The sequence below is a fragment of the Oncorhynchus nerka genome, linkage group LG26, assembly GCF_034236695.1.
Source record: "Oncorhynchus nerka isolate Pitt River linkage group LG26, Oner_Uvic_2.0, whole genome shotgun sequence".
NCBI lineage: Eukaryota > Metazoa > Chordata > Actinopteri > Salmoniformes > Salmonidae > Oncorhynchus > Oncorhynchus nerka.
The window spans coordinates 18592348-18612698 of NC_088421.1; the positions used below are offsets into that span (position 1 = coordinate 18592348).

General features: G+C 47.6%; 1 protein-coding gene across 2 annotated transcripts in view; it reads left to right on the forward strand.

Moving 5' to 3' along the window:
- LOC115110438 (mucin-5AC-like) overlaps window positions 1-19132 on the forward strand; it is a 41368-nt gene extending 22236 nt beyond the window's left edge. The window contains exons 2-5 of one of the 2 annotated variants that reach the window (XM_029636094.2): window positions 4-720; window positions 1052-1139; window positions 14175-14395; window positions 14595-19132. In XM_029636094.2, coding sequence (XP_029491954.1) covers window positions 99-720; window positions 1052-1139; window positions 14175-14395; window positions 14595-18124 — 4461 coding nt within the window. In that variant the 5' untranslated portion in view covers window positions 4-98 and the 3' untranslated portion in view covers window positions 18125-19132. The remainder of the gene's footprint in view (window positions 1-3; window positions 721-1051; window positions 1140-14174; window positions 14396-14594) is intronic. The other variant, XM_029636095.2, reaches the window with a different exon arrangement.
- The last annotated feature ends 1219 nt before the right edge of the window (window positions 19133-20351 follow it).

Consider the following 20351-nt stretch of genomic DNA (forward strand, 5'->3'; position numbering starts at 1 on the left):
CAGATCAGACTCCACCATCACCTGAGAGCAGTCACCATCTTCAGTCTCAAGCTCTCCAGCCCTCCTCTGCAGAGACGGACAGCCAGGACTGAGGGGAGATGAAACCAGATGGGGTTGCCACGGCAGCAATGGAGCCAATGGAAGCACTGGACGCCGATCCGGTAAACGAGCCAGTTGTGATGGGAGAGGAGCCTAACCAGGCTGCGCCGGCACCTCAGACGGAGGGAGTTGGCCTGCAGGGAGAGATGGGGCAGGGCGAGCCTCATCCAGAGCCAGCCCAGGTGGCCCCCACCAAGACGGGAAACAGCAAGGCTACAGCAGACCCAAAAGCCAAGACCAAGGCCCCCGCTGCTAAGACAAAGCCTGGGACCACCACCACAATTAAGACCACGGCCGGACCAGGGTCTCGACCCAACACCGCCCAGAGCCGACTGACCAATGGGGTTTCCAAGCCACATGCCAACGGAGTGGCCAAGAAGACCACCACTGGAGCCCCAGAGAAGACCACTCCCAAGAGGCCCGTAGGCACAACCGTTGCCCCTACCACTAAGACCACCTCCAAGGTTGGTGAGAAGAAGCCAGCGGGCACCACCCGCCCTGCCTCGGCTCCTGCTGCCACCAATGGGGTGAAGGCCACCACAGGAACAGCAGCAAAGAAGACACCTGCCGCGCCAACTAATGGTGTCAAAGCCACCACCACCGCTGCTAAGAAGCCCACAGGTAGGCTAACATTTAGGACCAGTCATTTTCAGTCACTGAAAGCTACGTGAAGCCTTGCATTTGTCATCAGTTGCCAATTGTCTTCTGTACACAGCAAATGTACATTTTCCCGGAGGCAAAGTATGACATTGTACTGTTTTGTATTGGGAAGGTTGGCATACTGCACATACAGAACAAACATAGAAACACATTGGCCTGGTTCCTCAGGAAATAAATGTTATGACATAAATCATTGGCTGCGTCTTTCAAATGAAAAAATCTTACTCGTGTTGTATATCTATCTCTTTGTCATTCCCTCTCTTCCTCACCTTCCCATATCTCATCTCCCCAGCTCCCCGGCCTGTCTCTGCAGCTACCACCAAGCCCAGCACTGCCGCCGCTCCCAAGCCTGATAGGCCTCCTGTTTCCAAGACAACCAGGTAGGCCAACCATTGGCGTAGAGCTCGTAGCCCCTCCCCTGGGGAGAGACTGAGTGTGTAGATAACATAGGAAGCAATTGTATGTAATTGGTCCTCACTTCAGGCAAAAGCTGATTGACTGTCTACCTTTTGTTTGATGCTGACTTCAATTCACTGTTTTCTTATTTGTTTTTATTTAACTAGGCAAGTCAGATAAGAACAAATTCTCAATGATGGCCTAGTAATAGTGGGTTAACTGCCTTGTTCAGGGGTAGAAAGACAGATTTTTACCTTGTCAGCTCAGGGATTCAATCTTGCAACCTTTCGGTTACTAGTCCAACGCTCTAACCACTAGGCTACCTGCCGCCCCAATACATGTGCAACTACAACAGCAGTAAATAATTGTTTTAATAAATTCAGCGTAATGCTCCAGTTGCGACTGAGAAGCCAGTTGCTTCATTTGGGAATGTTGCAGACTGAAAGGGACTGGTTAAAAACTCTGGAGAAACAGGCACAATGTCCCTACACAGAGAGGGGCTTTAAGAAGTCCTCAGAAGTAGGCCAGCAGTCACTCTGAGCCAGGTCTCGCAGCGCTGTTTTGGGTTTGCAAATCGCATCCAGAGATTAGTCTGCACCCCTCAGAATAAATAATAACCAACTCCAGGAGACAGACCAGGATGTTTTGGACCTCTGTTTGGCAGTGAGTAGAATCAGGTCAGATTAGGCCCAGACAGTACCTGAGTCACGCTGTGTAGCGTTCCAGCAGAGACGACCTTAACCCCAGGGAGGAACTCCAGAGAGTCATGGGCTGCGGCGAGGTGGCTCAACAAGCCTTTTGTCTGTGAAGAGGGGAGGATGACCAGGGATGTCCTAAGGTGTTTGGCTGTTCTTTGAATAGGCCCTCACTCCCCCTGCCCAACCCCCCTTTCCCCTTCTGTGTTGTTTGTGTACCAAGGGAACTGTGATCTCTTACATAGTTCCTTACTTTTCATAGTTCCCCCTCCAACGATCTGACAGGATCTAGTGAGTACATACTAGTCAACAGATAGCGATTTAGTATTTTTTTTGCGAGTGCGACAATCTCTGGTGAAGTTAAACTATGAGGTAAGTGAGAACTTTAATACATACATTACGGAACAAAACTGTCAACTTTGCGTTGTGCAACATATGGCTGAGGGAGATAGCGTGGCGGCTGATGGATGCAGTGAGCGTTGTGTACCCAGCCAGCCTGCACTGGAGGGGTAATAGACTGTGACAGGGTCATAAATCTCTGCTGTAATTAGATGTATCTCTATTCCCTTCCTGCTCCCTCTTTTTAATGCATGTCTGTATCAGATGAGCGTATGAGTGGATACGTTCTGGCATATCAGACACCGCCTGTCTCCCTGCTCACTGAGACCACTGACTCTCCCTCTCTCTCTCACACACACACAATGCTAATTTTATCCCTCAATTAATTCAAGTTCACTCTCGGGAGATTTTCTTTCTTATCAGACAGAAAAGATTGGAAAGCAAATATAGATTTTTTTTTACGATCCTACAGCTACAAATGGACCTAAATCTAATTTGACTGAATCACATTATGGCTGTGACAATTATAGAATAAGGGGTAGGCTAAATGTCATGCAAATGGCCATGGTTGTCTTAATTGTGATTTTTATAGAACAAATGTTTTGCGCTTGTGATGCATTTTTGAAAATGTCCTACGAGATACTTAATGAATACGACACAGCTTTGGTGACACTCCCATCTCACAAACAAATGTATTTTAACAGAGCCATATACAGTGGGGCAAAAAAGTATTTAGTCAGCCACCAATTGTGCAAGTTCTCCCACTTAAAAAGATGAGAGAGGCCTGTAATTTTCATCATAGGTACACTTCAACTATGACAGACAAAATGAGAGAAAATTTATTTGCAAATTATGGTGGAAAATAAGTATTTGGTCAATAACAAAAGTTTATCTCAAATACTTTGTTATATACCCTTTGTTGGCAATGACAGAGGTCAAACGTTTTCTGTAAGTCTTCACAAGGTTTTCACACACTGTTGCTGGTATTTTGGCCCATTCCTCCATGCAGATCTCCTCTAAAGCAGTGATGTTTTGGGGCTGTTGCTGGGCAACACGGACTTTCAACTCCCTCCAAAGATTTTCTATGGGGTTGAGATCTGGAGACTGGCTAGGCCACTCCAAGACCTTGAAATGCTTCTTACGAAGCCACTCCTTTGTTGCCCGGGCGGTGTGTTTGGGATCATTGTCATGCTGAAAGACCCAGCCACGTTTCATCTTCAATGCCCTTGTTGATGGAAGGAGGTTTTCACTCAAAATCTCACGATACATGGCCCCATTCATTCTTTCCTTTACACGGATCAGTCGTCCTGGTCCCTTTGCAGAAAAACAACCCCAAAGCATGATGTTTCCACCCCCATGCTTCACAGTGGATGTCATAAGGTGAATGCACCAATTTGTAAGTCGCTCTGGATAAGAGCGTCTGCTAAATGACTTAAATGTAAATGTAAATGTAGGTATGGTGTTCTTTGGATGCAACTCAGCATTCTTTGTCCTCCAAACACGATGAGTTGAGTTTTTACCAAAAAGTTATATTTTGGTTTCATCTGACCATATGACATTCTCCCAATCTTCTTCTGGATCATCCAAATGCTCTCTAGCAAACTTCAGACGGGCCTGGACTTGTACTGGCTTAAGCAGGGGGACACGTCTGGCACTGCAGGATTTGAGTCCCTGGCGGCGTAGTGTGTTACTGATGGTAGGCTTTGTTACTTTGGTCCCAGCTCTCTGTAGTGTGTTACTGATGGTAGGCTTTGTTACTTTGGTCCCAGCTGTCTGCGGGTCATTCACTAGGTCCCCCCCGTGTGGTTCTGGGATTTTTGCTCACCGTTCTTGTGATCATTTTGACCCCACGGGTGAGATCTTGCGTGGAGCCCCAGATCGAGGGAGATTATCAGTGCTCTTGTATGTCTTCCATTTCCTAATAATTGCTCCCACAGTTGATTTCTTCAAACCAAGCTGCTTACCTATTGCAGATTCAGTCTTCCCAGCCTGGTGCAGGTCTACAATTTTGTTTCTGGTGTCCTTTGACAGCTCTTTGGTCTTGGCCATAGTGGAGTTTGGAGTGTGACTGTTTGAGGTTGTGGACAGGTGTCTTTTATACTGATAACAAGTTCAAACAGGTGCCATTAATACAGGTAACGAGTGGAGGACAGAGGAGCCTCTTAAAGAAGAAGTTACAGGTCTGTGAGAGTCAGAAATCTCACTTGTTTATAGGTGACCAAATACTTATTTTCCACCATAATTTGCAAATAAATTCATTAAAAATCCTACAATGTGATTTTCTAATTTTTTTCATTTTGTCTGTCATAGTTGAAGTGTACCTATGATAAAAAAATACAGGCCTCTCATCTTTTTAAGTGGGAGAACTTGCACAATTGGTGGCTGACTAAATACTTTTTTGCCCCAATGTATTTGAAAAGTTTGGACATTGAAGTTTATGCATATTATGATGCATTCACATAACCTTGCGTTCCATGGCAGCTGTAATAGCTCCCCATGTACAATGTTGACCAATAGCAATTCACAGAATGTTCAGATTTTTAAACAATGCTATGTACAAGATTCCAAAAATAAAGGAAATGCTCAAAGGCATTAACATAATGTCCATTCTAAAAGCTATGAATATAGATTCTCTCCCAACCATGCCGTTTTGCTCGTAAAATGATTAAGCTACCAACTTTACCCAATTCATGTAAAAAATAACAAACTGCTATTGGGTCAACTATAGGGTACAAAACATTAGGAACACCTTTCGATGACACTGTCCAGGTGAAAGCTATGATCCCTTTTTGAGGTCACCTGTCTCCTCCCTTTCAATCTGTGTAGATGAAAGGGAGGAGACAGGTTAAAGATGGATTCTTAAGTGTTGATATGATTGAGCCATGGATTGTGTGTGTGTTCCATTCAGAGGGTGAATGGGCAAGACTGTGGGAAGCACTGGTGTCAACATAGGCCAGCATCCCTGTGGAAAGCTTTCCACACTTGCTAGTCCATACCCGACGAATTGAAGCTGTTCTGAGGGCAAAAGGAAGGTGTTCTTGATGTTTTGTACACTCCCTGTATACTTGGGATATGAAGTTGAATCCCCCTTCACCTAAAATGACGTTATTAAGATGATTATGATGATTATTTTGTTCCTGGATATTGCTTATAATTATCGGTTACACAATTATACAATAATTGTACCAGCTCTACGCATCATGGCTGTTTTGTTTTGGTTCCGTTGACATTTAGCAAGTCCGGTCTGTGTTCTGTTTGTCCTGAAACTGTTACGCCTTTTGTTCTATTTTAGTCTCACTGCTCTGACCCCTCCAAACACTAGATCCAGTCTGCTGGTGACACATCTCAGATTTATTCTGAAGTTCAACCTCAGACTTTGTCGGTGGTAGCTGAAAATATGTGTGTGAAATGAATAGCCTGCAGCAGCACACGATTTCTCAGTATTCCACCTCTCCTTTTACAGTAGCACTTAATACCTGTCACTACTTCCTGGTTGGTGGGTGTGGTAGAGGTGTGAACACTATTTGGCCGCGATGTGTGTGTGTGTGTGCCATTGTTTTTGCAGTACCAATTTGGCTGTGTGATGAGGTGTGCACACATTTGCTCAAGCCAACACTGTTGTAGGGCTGTTGGTACTCTCTGTGTGTGTCTGCTGTTTGATACTGATTGCCTGTATAATGTTAGATCTACAGCTTGTGACAGGAAACCTCTGGGTCTGATTTAGTGCATCCTGAAAAGTCATTATGTAGTGTTGGACACAGTGGGTGGTGTGGGGGAAGGTATGTGTGAAGGCGTGTTTTTGAGTCATAGTTGAGATGACATCATGCAGCGCCCGTCATTGCTCATTGGGTGTGGGTTTGCTTGTATGCGTATGCTGGTGTTGTGTATATGCTGTGCAGGCCTGTATTGCTGGGAGGCTGTATATGTTAATCAGCACGTTGTATGTGTGCATGTAGTCGAATAACAAAATCGTGCCAACGGTCGTTGCCCTGTTGCTAGCGCCTAGCCAACAAGTCTTATTTGAGTGTTTTTTTGTTTTTGTTTTTTTCATTGTTTTCTGGTATTATTTATTACTTCTGTTGTTGTTTTTGACACGACTCTGTTATTGATTAATGTACTGCGTTGTTGAGGAAGCTAGCACAAGCATTTCACTGCACCTTTTATGCCTGCTGTACACTGACAAATACAATGTTATTTGATGGCGTTTAATAGAGGTCGACCAATTATGCTTTTTCAACGCCGATACCGATTATTGGAGGGCCAAAAAAGACGATACCGATTAATCTGCCGTTTTTTTAAACATTTATTTTTATTTATTTGTAATAATGACAATTAAAACAATACTGAATGAACACTTATTTTAACTTAATAAAATCAATTTATCCTCAAATAAATAATGAAACATGTTCAATTTGGTTTAAATAATGCAAAAACAAAGTGTTGGAGAAGAAAGTAAAAGTGCAATATGTGCCATGTAAGAAAGCTAGTGTTTAAGTTCCTTGCTCAGAACATGAGAACTTATGAAAGCTGGTGGCTCCTTTTAACACGAGTCTTCAATATTCCCAGGTAAGAAGTTTTAGGTTGTAGTTATTATAGGAATTATAGGACTATTTCTCTCTATACCATTTGTATTTCATATACCTTTGACTATTGGATGTTCTTATAGGCATTTTAATATTGCGAGTATAGCTTCCATCCCTCTCCTCGCCGCTACCTGGGCTCGAACCAGGAACACATCGACAAACAGCCACCCAACAACTACTCCAAGTCTGGAGCGAGTGACGTTTGAAACGCTATTAGCGCACACCCCGCTAACTAGCTAGCCATTTCACATCGGTTACACCAGCCTAATCTCGGGAGTTGATAGGCTTGAAGTCATAAACAGCGCAATGCTCGAAGCATTGCGAAGAGCTGCTGGCAAAACGCATGGAAGTGCTGTTTGAATGAACGCTTACGTGCCTGCTGGTGCCTACCATCGCTCAGTCAGACTGCTCTATCAATCATAGACTTAATTATAACATAATAACACACAGAAATACGAGCTTTTGGTCATTAATATGGTCGAATCCAGAAACTATCAGTTCGAAAACAAAACGTTTATTCTTTCAGTGAAATATGGAACCGTTCCATATTTTATCTAACAGATGGCATCCCTAAGTCTAAATATTGCTGTTACATTGCACAACCTTCGATGTTATGTCATAATGACATAAAATTCGGGCAAATTAATTCGCAATGAGCCAGGTGGCCCAGACTGTTGCATATACTCTGACTCTACGTGCAATGAACGCAAGAGAAGTGACACAATTTCACCTGGTTAATATTGCCTGCGAACCTGGATTTCTTTTAGCTAAATATGCAGGTTTAAAAATATATACTTCTGTGTATTGATTTTAAGAAAGGCATTGATGTTTATGGTACACGTTGGAGCAACGACAGTCCTTTTTCACGAATGCGCACCGCATCGATTATATGCAACGCAGGACACGCTAGATAAACTAGTAATATCATCAACCATGTGCAGTTATAACTAGTGATTATGATTGATTGATTGTTTTTTATAAGATAAGTTTAATGCTAGCTAGCAACTTACCTTGGCTTCTTACTGCATTTGCGTAACAGGCAGGCTCCTCGTGAGGCAGGTGGTTAGAGCGTTGGACCGTAAGGTTGCAAGATTGAATCCCCGAGCAGACAAGGTAAAAATCTGTCGTTCTGCCCCTGAACAAGGCAGTTAACCCACCGTTCCTAGGCCGCCATTGAAAGTAAGAATGTGTTCTTAACTGACTTGCCTAGTTAAATAAAGTTGTAAAAATTCTTTTTTAAATCGGCGTCCAAAAATACAGATTATCCGATTGTTATGAAAACTTGAAATTGGCCCTCTGATTAATCGGTCGACCTCTAGTGTTTTAACCAGTGTGACTGTGGGGATGGGGGAGGAGTGTGGTGTGTAGCTGAACCTGTTGCACGTCATGGCTTCTGCTTAGACTTTTCTATTGTGTTATTGACTTTATGTTTGTTTATTCCATGTCTAACTCTGTTGTTGTTTGTGTCGCACTGCTTTGTTTTATCTTGGCCAGGTCGCAGTTGTAAATAAGATCTTGTTCTCAACTGGCCTACCTGGTTAAATAAAGGTGAAATAAGATAAACAGTGCATTGTTGGGCCTATATTGAGTAAGGAGCGTCGGTGGTGGTCTATGAATTTGGAGGAATCCATGAAAGGCTAGGAGAAGAGGACAGGGGTGGTGGTTCTCTCTCCCTTGTCCTGCTGTACTGAACAGTAATAGAGCAGTAGGCTGACAGTCGTGTACAGTGTAATATAGCTGTGCCAGTCGTGTACAGTGTAATATAGCTGTGCCAGTCGTGTACAGTGTAATATAGCTGTGCCAGTCGTGTACGTGTGATATAGCTGTGCCAGTCGTGTACAGTGTAATATAGCTGTGCCATTCGTGTACGTGTGATATAGCTGTGCCAGTCCTGTACAGTGTGATATAGCTGTGCCAGTCGTGTACGTGTGATATAGCTGTGCCAGTCGTGTACAGTGTGATATAGCTGTACCAGTCGTGTACGTGTGATATAGCTGTGCCAGTCGTGTACAGTGTAATATAGCTGTGCCAGTCGTGTACAGTGTGATATAGCTGTGCCAGTCGTGTACAGTGTAATATAGCTGTGCCAGTCGTGTACAGTGTAATATAGCTGTGCCAGTAGTGTACAGTGTGATATAGCTGTGCCAGTCGTGTACAGTGTGATATAGCTGTACCAGTCGTGTACAGTGTGATATAGCTGTGCCAGTCGTGTACGTGTGATATAGCTGTGCCAGTCGTGTACAGTGTGATATAGCTGTGCCAGTCGTGTACGTGTGATATAGCTGTGCCAGTCGTGTACGTGTGATATAGCTGTGCCAGTCGTGTACAGTGTGATATAGCTGTGCCAGTCGTGTACGTGTGATATAGCTGTGCCAGTCGTGTACAGTGTGATATAGCTGTACCAGTCGTGTACGTGTGATATAGCTGTGCCAGTCGTGTACAGTGTAATATAGCTGTGCCAGTCGTGTACAGTGTGATATAGCTGTGCCAGTCGTGTACAGTGTAATATAGCTGTGCCAGTCGTGTACAGTGTAATATAGCTGTGCCAGTAGTGTACAGTGTAATATAGCTGTGCCAGTAGTGTACAGTGTGATATAGCTGTGCCAGTCGTGTACAGTGTGATATAGCTGTGCCAGTCGTGTACGTGTGATATAGCTGTGCCAGTCGTGTACGGTGTGATATAGCTGTGCCAGTCGTGTACAGTGTGATATAGCTGTGCCAGTCGTGTACAGTGTGATATAGCTGTACCAGTCGTGTACAGTGTGATATAGCTGTGCCAGTCGTGTACAGTGTGATATAGCTGTGCCAGTCGTGTACAGTGTGATATAGCTGTGCCAGTCGTGTACGTGTGATATAGCTGTGCCAGTCGTGTACAGTGTGATATAGCTGTACCAGTCGTGTACAGTGTGATATAGCTGTGCTAGTCGTGTACAGTGTGATATAGCTGTGCCAGTCGTGTACAGTGTAATATAGCTGTGCCAGTCGTGTACAGTGTGATATAGCTGTGCCAGTCGTGTACAGTGTGATATAGCTGTGCCAGTCGTGTACAGTGTGATATAGCTGTGCCAGTCGTGTACAGTGTGATATAGCTGTGCCAGTCGTGTACGTGTGATATAGCTGTGCCAGTCGTGTACAGTGTGATATAGCTGTGCCAGTCGTGTACGTGTGATATAGCTGTGCCAGTCGTGTACAGTGTGATATAGCTGTGCCAGTCGTGTACAGTGTGATATAGCTGTGCCAGTCGTGTACGTGTGATATAGCTGTGCCAGTCGTGTACAATATGAAGCAGGCCAGTTGTGCAGGCTGTAAATCTCCTCTCTTGCTGAGCTGTGGGTGTGACAGGCAGACCACTCTGTGACGCAGTCCCCCATAGCCATGGTTTTATGGGAGGTACAGCAGCAGACCTAATCACTTAAAGGATCTGGTGGCAACGGGGGGTGAGCTCATGCTCTGGAAGTGTGGCAGACGTGATGGATGTTGCAGAGTGCAGTGGTTCTATAGGCCTCTGCTTCACCACACTGATACAGCCCTATTCTGTTATACAGGGACCTGCATCGTCACCCACACACCAGGCTCTACCTGCTCTTTGTTCTCTCACTGGTTTCCTCTTTGTCCCTCTACTGCTAGGAGATGGAAACCATTTGACTGTTACTCGACACCTCAGCTCCATCTTCAGTAGGTTGACTGTCCTTTTTGATATCTTATTTATTTTTTAAATGTTATTTCCTTCAAGCAGAACCAACCAAGAAGCCAGCTATAGCTGGTTTATCAGGTTAAGGCGGCACCCTGTGTAATGTCTTATCCTTTCGCTCAAAGCTCCTCTTGAGTGCTGCTGCGGCAGTATAAGGGTCTCTCTAGCTCCAAGGCAACTAACTACCTGGTGAATTTCTCTGGGAAATTGCAAGCGAAAGACTGATACCTTTTGTTCCTGGGTTAGAGTGAGATTCCTGTGGTGTTCCCATATATCTGAAGCCCTGTGTGGATGTCCTGGAGGTAGAATCCCCTCCTTTTAACCAGGGTAAAGTGTCCCTCCCAGCCTTTCTGCTGAATTAAAATGGCATCACCTCTAATATGCCAGCTGTCTCCCTGGGAGGAGGTCCGTCCCCATGGTAGCTGGCTCTCTGCTGTTAGCTCTGCTGCAGGGGAGGCACTAGCCTTGCTTATGCATCTCATTGACTTAATCGTAGCCCCACTTTGATTTGCCACGCGAAGGCACACAACCTTTTTATGTTAATCACCGCAAAACTCCACATCGTTCCAGAATGCGTAATGAAACTGTTTTATGAACCTCCGGCTACTTTAATTGTCTATGCGCTCATTTTTTAAGCTTCAGTGAATTTCTAGGCTTTTTCTCTACATTTTCTTTAACCCCCATTGTGTGATGATGTTCCTAATGGCAAGGCCTTCGGCAAGTTTGAGAAACAATGCACAGCAATTTTCCTTCATTGTGTGCAACTGCAAGCCATTAGACTCACGTGTCTAACATGACCAGCACTGCCTCAGTCATTTGGGTGACAGTGATCTTAATTAGAGAGAACTTTTTTTTTTTTTTTTTAAAGCTTCACAATTCAAGCATCATTGTGCCTAACTGCCGAGAAGCATGTAATAATTTTGTACCACATCCTGTCTGTCTTTTTATTATTGTTCGGCCATGCCCCATTATTCTATAACGGCCGTACTGGCTCCTACAACAGCGACCGGACCTATTTGAGAAGCGGCAGTGATAGAAGGTTAATGACGTGTAATTGGATGAGCACTTTCTCTCGCTCCCTCTCTCCTACAGCCTTTGACGTTGGCCCGCTAATCTGCCTTGCTTCCCTACCTAAACGGAGTCACCTTGTCATTTTGGATTAGCCATATTCCTTTCGTCACACAGATTAAGATAAATACTCTGTCATCATCTCTCCTGCATTCTCTCTACCTTCCTATTCAATTCGTCCTGTAACCATTTTCTAATCTTTAATTCCATTTTTTCAAGGCAGCACACACATTTACAAATCTCCTAAACTTAGAATTTTACCACGTTACTTTTCTTTTTAGTGTGTCCTCACTTACGTCTAGACCTGTCAGATTGATACCTGTCAGATTGATACCCGAGGAAACCACAGTGAATGTCACGTTCTGCTCACTCGTAGTTAATCAGTTGAAGGGTCAGCCAATTAAAAAGCTCTTCTCCTGGACTAGCTTATATCACGCATACTAATAGAGAAAAGGGACAGTTTTTGTGATGCAACTCTGGATAGAAACAATGGCCTTTTTGTACCATGACCTAGGCTGTTAATGCTTCATAAGAAGCCTTAGTCTAGACGTCACCACACCAAACAATATCATTAATTTGAGCTTGTAATCCCTCTCATCGTTAGAGTAATAACAGGCAGTCTCTTGTTTTGGGACAACAGGATCATCAGCTGCTTCCCTCCCTCTTCACCGCTCTTCATTCTCTACCTATGTATGACAACTCATACTGTACAGGGTCATCAGCTGCTTCCCTCCCTCTTCACCGCTCTCCATTCTCTACCTATGTATGACAACTCATACTGTACAGGGTCATCAGCTGCTTCCCTCCCTCTTCACCGCTCTTCATTCTCTACCTATGTATGACAACTCATACTGTACAGGGTCATCAGCTGCTTCCCCCTCTTCACCGCTCTTCATTCTCTACCTATGTATGACAACTCATACTGTACAGGGTCATCAGCTGCTTCCCTCCCTCTTCACCGCTCTTCATTCTCTACCTATGTATGACAACTCATACTGTACAGGGTCATCAGCTGCTTCCCTCCCTCTTCACCGCTCTTCATTCTCTACCTATGTATGACAACTCATACTGTACAGGGTCATCAGCTGCTTCCCCCCCTCTTCACCGCTCTTCATTCTCTACCTATGTATGACAACTCATACTGTACAGGGTCATCAGCTGCTTCCCCCCCTCTTCACCGCTCTTCATTCTCTACCTATGTATGACAACTCATACTGTACAGGGTCATCAGCTGCCTCCCCCCCTCTTCACCACTCTTCATTCTCTACCTATGTATGACAACTCATACTGTACAGGGTCATCAGCTGCTTCCCCCCCTCTTCACCGCTCTTCATTCTCTACCTATGTATGACAACTCATACTGTACAGGGAAGGAAGCTGTGCATGGCTGTAATCCATTGCTAGTGTCCAGTGGACATCATGTCGTGGCTAGATGTTACCAGACAGGCAGTGTGTTCCATCAGGCCTACACTTGACAGGGTGTGTGTTCCATCAGGCCTACACTTGACAGGGTGTGTGTTCCATCAGGCCTACACTTGACAGGGTGTGTGTTCCATCAGGCCTACACTTGACAGGGTGTGTGTTCCATCAGGCCTACACTTGACAGGGTGTGTGTTCCATCAGGCCTACACTTGACAGGGTGTGTGTTCCATCAGGCCTACACTTGACAGGGTGTGTGTTCCATCAGGCCTACACTTGACAGGGTGTGCGTGGCACTCTGGGTTTCCTTGCCATGTAAAAACTAGCAGCGTTTGCTCTTGTACAACAAAATATGCTTTTAACTCCATCCATAGTTCCAACAGGGATTTGAACAAGTTATTTCTGTGCTCCGTCTGAATTAAAGATGAACATGACCCCAGCGATCTTCCCTCTCCCCGCCGCCGATGTTAACTCTGTTCTTTATTTAGAGGCGGTGGTGCAGTGCAGCGTAGGCTAACGAGATCTCACGACTGTGTCACTGCATGTTGGCTACTTTGCACTGGCCTGACGTGGAAGCTACTTGACCAGAGTGCACATTACCCTCGTGTCAGGAGAGGTGGGCTGGATGTAGCGGGGTGGGGTGGGGGGGGCGCGCTCCACTCCACTCCACTCTGTATGTGTGGTGTGACTTATCTCCCAGGCTGCACTGCTTCAGATGCCTCAGGGTGTTGTGACGACTGGGTTAACTGGGTGAGTTACTCCAGGCATTGAAGAGATGAGGAGTAAATGGAAGTTGACTCCTCTTCATCCTCTCGTGTTCTTGTTGTGTTTTCTCCGTCGTCACTTGGTTTATGACCTCTCTGTGTTGTGTTCCTGAGGAAGTCTAGTGTCTGGCAGGGCTGTAGAAGTGACGTAACAGAATGACTTGTGAATACAGTCGACGGGGCCTCTTGCTCTGTGATTTATGGCCCAGGGGTTACCAGCATGTGGAACTCAAGGGACCTAACGTTCGCTTGACGATGCAAATGAGTCTGTTTAAACATTGGTGTTAATTTAGTGTCACTTTATTTGTATTTATATAAATAGCCCTCGCAGTCACGTCTCCATTTCGACATTTTATCACCTCTACAGAAATACTGATTCATGGTGTCTGGTAGATGACCCCCCTGGTTTGAAAGCCGTGCTCAGTGATTCTGACCCCACCGCTCTCCTGTTCTCCCTCAGGCCTGCCACTGGTGCTCCAGGATCTCGCCCTGCCTCTGCTGCAGCCAGGCCAGCCACAGCCATCACAGCCAAGAGCTCCACATCCACAGCCAAGCCTGGCACCCCCACGGCTAAAACCACCTCCACCACTCCCAGACCAGCCTCTGTCAAAGCCGTCTCTACAACACCCTCAGCTGGACGGACCCCGACATCACAGCCCTCAAAAACTCCCATCAAGAAAGGTAAGAGGGGACGTCAGTTTTGGTTCAATTTAAAAAATAAAAAATTACAAAGGTTTTAGCTTTTTATTACTAGCATTACATGTTATTACATTTTTTTAAATATATCTTTATTAAATATTAGATCATTTGTTCATCATAATTAAGTTTCCAACCCTTTTCCTCTTCACAAACGTCTGCTTGTGTTATACATTTCCTCTAGATGTTACCAAATCAGCCACCAAGAAGCCTGCAGTGGCTCCTCTCACTCGTACCTCACCAGCCAAGACCACCAAACCTGAGACTCCCAAATCAGCCTCCGCATCCAAGCCAGACTCCACCCCCAAGAAGCCGGCTGCCAGCAGCAAGGCCGCAGACACCAAGAAGACGCCAAGCAAGCCTACGCCTTCAAAGGATGTCAGTGCTGGCCCCAAGACCCCTAGTACCAAGCCAGCAGGGAAGGCTTCCACCCCTAAGAAGACTGTGGGCAGCAACACCCCCATGGCAGTAAAGCGTGGCCCCAAACCCACAACGGCGGCAGAGACTGGTGAGACCCAGGACGCCGCTGCTGCCATAGCTGCAGCTTCCTCGGCTGCTGTAGTCTCCATGGCAACCTCGGAAGAAGCAGTGGTGGCTGCAGTCCCAGAGGAGAAGGAGACTGTGCCCCCTCAGGCCAGCCAGCCAAAGGAGGCCCCAGAGGCCTTTATCTCTCAGCTGTCAGCTCAGCTGGACCTGGTCCACCTGGAAGAGCCAGCAGACACAGTGTCTCCCCTGGGCACCACGGTCATGTCTCCTCCATGCTCCCCCATTGGGCCCATGTCCCCGGTCAGGGAGCCCCAGAATGCCTCTGCTCTGCTGGACATGCACGTCCAGCCAGAACCCAGGTCCCAGAGCCAGTCTGCCATGGCTCCACAGAGTCCAGTCCAGGAGGAGGTGATTTTCCAGCCAGACTCCTGGGCCCAGAACCAGTCTGCCATGTCTCCACAGAGCCCGGTCCAGGAGGAGGTGAAGGTCCAGCCAGACTCCTGGGCCCAGAACCAGTCTGCCATGTCTCCACAGAGCCCTGTCCAGGAGGAGGTGAAGGTCCAGCCAGACTCCTGGGCCCAGAACCAGTCTGCCATGTCTCCACAGAGCCCGGTCCAGGAGGAGGTGAAGGTCCAGCCAGACACCTGGGCCCAGAACCAGTCTGCCATGTCTCCACAGAGCCCTGTCCAGGAGGAGGTGGTGAAGGTCCAGCCAGACTCCTGGGCCCAGAATCAGTCTGCCATGTCTCCACAGAGCCCGGTCCAGGAGGAGGTGAAGGTCCAGCCAGACTCCTGGGCCCAGAACCAGTCTGCCATGTCTCCACAGAGCCCGGTCCAGGAGGAGGTGAAGGTCCAGCCAGACTCCTGGGCCCAGAACCAGTCTGCCATGTCTCCACAGAGCCCGGTCCAGGAGGAGGTGAAGGTCCAGCCAGACTCCTGGGCCCAGAACCAGTCTGCCATGGCTCCACAGAGCCCGGTCCAGGAGGAGGTGAAGGTCCAGCCAGATGAGCAGCAGGACCTCCTCATGCCCTCCTCTTCAGCCCCTCCTGCGTTCAGCATGATGTCTCAGCCCATGGATGAGTTCACCTCAGGGGTCCTGGTCTCTCCCTCTCAGGACCAGGAGGAGGCAGTGGAGAAGGCAGATGAGGAGATCAACGAAGATGATGACAATGATGACAATGAGGAAGAAGAGAGGACGGTGGGCAAGCCGACATCACTATTTGACATGAGTAGCTCTCAGCCCTCTGAGGAGGCAAAGCCTGCAGGCTTTGGTGGTGCCACCAGTTGGCATGGGGATGACCTCTTGTCAGGGATGGACTCTGAGGATGTGAGCAGTATGAGCAGCCGCCTGCAGGGGTCGTCAGAGATGAGCAGCACCCAGCACACGGGCCTGCTGCAGGGTACCCAGAGCTCCGACGCCCTGGTAGACTCCAGCCTCAAGGGCTCCGAAGGAGAAGGGACCTTCATGTGCTCCCTCGATGTGGAGACCCTGGCCATCGAGGAGGATGAAGATGAGGAAGAGGATAGGAAAGTGTGCAAGCCGACATCACTATTTGACATGAGTAGCTCTCAGCCCTCTGAGGAGGCAAAGCCTGCAGGCTTCGGTGGTGCCACCAGTTGGCATGGGGATGACCTCTTGTCAGGGATGGACTCTGAGGATGTAAGCAGTATGAGCAGCCGCCTGCAGGGGTCGTCAGAGATGAGCAGCACCCAGCACACGGGCCTGCTGCAGGGTACCCAGAGCTCCGACGCCTTGGTAGACTCCAGCCTCAAGGGCTCCGAGGGAGAAGGGGCCTTCATGTGCTCCCCCGATGTGGAGACTCTGGCCATCGAGGAGGAGCGAGTTGATGTTGATGATATGGACTTGAGCTCAGAGCGGGCAGTGGACCACCGGAAGGTGTGTCAGCAGGAGGATGAGGAGGAGGAGGATGATGAAGATGTGGAGATGCCCAGCGAAGGGGTGACGGAGAGTGGACTGGAGAGTTGTGGGAACGCAGACGAGGACGACTACACAGAGGAGGACCGCTTGGATAACCTTAGCCGTTCACCCATCCCACCTTCCTCAGCCTGGGGTCAGACAAACCCCTTCACTGACCCCTGGGCCCAGCCCCACCTCTCCTCCCCCCACACCGCCTCCAGCCCCCTGTCTGACCACGGGGCTGACGGCCCTGAGACGCCCACCCAGTCCTCTGCCCAGGCCTGGTTGGATCTCAGTGCCCCCTCTCTGATGCTCCAGTCAGAGCAGCCCTCAGAGCCTCAGTCTGCCCCTGAGGAGATGGAGAGCTCTGCCCCAGTGGAGGCCTCTGCTCCCCCAGGGCCCCATGCTGTGGGCATGTCTCAGTCCAGCACCCTGAGTGGCACGGCCCTGGCCGTCCACAGCAGCAGTGAAACCAGCACTCCCGAGGAGCTCCGTGACTATGACAGCAGCTCCGGGGTGGAGTCACGCTCTGACAAGCAGCAGACTCCCGTGCCATCCAATGTGCAACCTGACCTGGAGCAGGACTTGGGCATCCATCTGGAGCGAGGTGACGAGGAGGAGGAGGCTGAGACGCTCCCTGCTGACGAGGTCCTGGGAGCAGGCCCTCCTACTGCCCCTGCCTCTGCCCCCTCCTCCCCCTCCACCTCGGGAGACGAGGCCAGCGACATGGAGGGTGAGATGCAGATCAACGACCCAGATGTCCCCGTCACCATGGATGACAGCGCTGAGTTCGACAGCCCACCGTCCACCTGTATCCTGCCTGCCCTGAAAGAGGAGGTGGTGGAGGTGCCGGCCGGAGAAGGAGAGGAGGACGGGGGTGGCGGCACGCCCCAGTCTGCCAACTCAGTGGCGTCTTACGGCTTTGACTGCACCATGTCCAACTCCAACGCCCACTCCACTGCCGAGAGCTGCGGTAAGAGTCCCGGCATCTTCTCCCTGGAGAACGAGGACCAGTTGCCCGAGGAGGCCAAGGACCCCTCCCTCATCAAGGAGCTGACCCTGCCTGCAGCGGCCGCCCAGTCAGAGGAGCTGCTGGGAGGCCCTGTAGACCTGCTGCCCCTGGGCCAGCCTGGGGACCAGCACCACTACATGCTGGGGGGGAAGATTGATGCTGACGACCTGGAGGTCAACACCCTGGAGGTCACCCTCCGCCTGGGGCCCCAGCATGCCGGGGAGGCCAGCGAGGGCCAGCCACCCTACTACTCTGCTATATGCGATAAGACTGATAGCTTTCTGGCAGGTAACGTATAAGTCCCTACCCCTGGAATGCACCTTCTCCCCCGCCCCCCCCCCCCCCCTTGTTGTTCTTAGTTTTTCTCTCGAGGTGGGTTAGATGGTTTAGAAAAACAAGCAAATGATGGTAGGAAACAAAAGGCAAGGGGAACGAAAAAGACTGTAGATCAGTGAAGCCTCCCTCTTTCATACTACTATTATGGTTATGAATGTATGGCACTACTTTATGTACACTAGCTACTAGCTACCATTTTCTATTAGAATGTTCTTTTTAAGTAACACTGCGTAACCCCTGAGGGGGTATTGACTGACTGGTCCGTTGGGACAAAGCTCTTAAAAGAAAAGGAGGAGTAAAAGGAGAATGGACTCTACCTACATGTGTATTTATCCTACTGTTTTTACCAAACAAATGTCAATGATTATGTTTTTGTACTTGTTTTGTTGGAACCCGGTTCTCCCTCCCCTATGTGCACGCTCCATTTGATCCTGCACCGTAGCGATATCCTACTCTTCTTTTTTTACAAGTTTGTCGTTTTGCTTTCAACACCATTTTCGTATCTAATAAAGGCTAGATATTTAACATGGCTTTCCTCCCCTTACAGTTTTCTTAAGGCCCGTATGAGAGTGTTCGATTTGAAGTTTGTCTAGTTTTAATTTGCGCTGCAGGAAGTTTGCCTCTCCCTGCATAGATTATCGTGGCAAGTAACGTTGTCATGTACAGTGTGTTTTGAGGCATCTGTTTTAAGTGGTCATGCTTCACGCCTCTCTTAGTTGATCATTTGTGCTTCAGAACCAACTAACAACTATTTGTGGGGAAAAAACCTGCATTCCTCTGCATTTAGAATTGACGCTCACTGAAAACGCTTTTCTCACTGAAACGCTTTTAGTGATATTGGATATTTCAACTTGCATGTACTAACATTGAAATTGTATCTGATTAAACCATTATACACTAGGGATGTTCATAAATGAATGGTTCATGCTAAGTAGGTTTTTCAAAATTCCATTAAACATCATTGCAAGGCATGTTGTTCCTGTTTCTTGTTATTTCCCATTAGCGTAGCATGTCTCAATTGTTGTCTAGGTCAGTTTTATGTATTTAAATGACATCACTGTCCTCATCATGGGAATCACTTCCCATCAGGAAGTGAAGTTTTATCTGTGGAATGGTGTTGATGCTCAATGGAATTTTGGTTAGGAGGCAATCCACCTGGTGTCCCATACCCTGTTTTCCAGCATGTATATGTTTCTCTCTGACCTCCACGGATTCAACGCAGACCAACACCACATTTGTAAATGTCCTTGGTAGGTGGTAGTCCCCAAACAGACACCAGGGAAGACTCCTGGGTCCCTTTACTGTATGTCCTGAAGGTTTCACATCCTCTTCCTCTGCGATGTGAAGCTCAAACCTGCCTGTATCCTCCTGAATGGTCCACCCAACACACACACACACACACACACACACATAATGGCATTACCCCACACCCACCTGAATGTGTCTTAAGAAGAAGCTGAAGTGGATGAGAGATCCGACTCCATCCTGCCTGCTCCTGCTCAACCCAGACAAGGAAAGCCCTTGGATCCCTATGTTTGTCGGTACTGAAATCAGAGCATCCCTTGTTCCTCCTCTCCTACCTTCTGCACCATTATAGTCTTCCTAAACAAAACAAAAAAAGCCAAATTTGGCATTTTGCACAGTAGGCCTATCATGAACATACAGGTGTCTCATGATGTTGCTTTGGGAACGCTCTGTTGCATGTATAGTACTGTACGTGTCTGTTGGGACACCATGGCTGCCCTTGAGTAGGCATGGTCAGTGTTGAGGTACTCGTTTTGGTAATTAGCCGAGCAGGTCCCAGGGGCATCCTTGTATTGGCTGAGTTGATTTTTGATGTGGGATAGAATGTGTTTCAAAGCAGTCAGGTGTATGTTGGTGACCCCACACATATGAAGATACCATATGGTTGGTCAAAAACTTTTTCATCAGAGTAGTTTATGATTTAGTTCTTAAGTAAAATGGTTAATCCCTTGTTCCCCATTTTCTTTGTCTAGTCCCTGGCTTGTCAGGTCTTGCATGTTAATTCTCATGTTATCAAAATCTAGCCTTTATGTGGGGATATTTCCCTGGGACATTTTTTAATGTGTCAATTCACATTTGGATTAATGGTAGTTAAATGCCAGATCATAGAGGCAGGGGAGATGAATTGCTCCTAGTCATGTGATCTTTATCCCTTATTATGGCTAC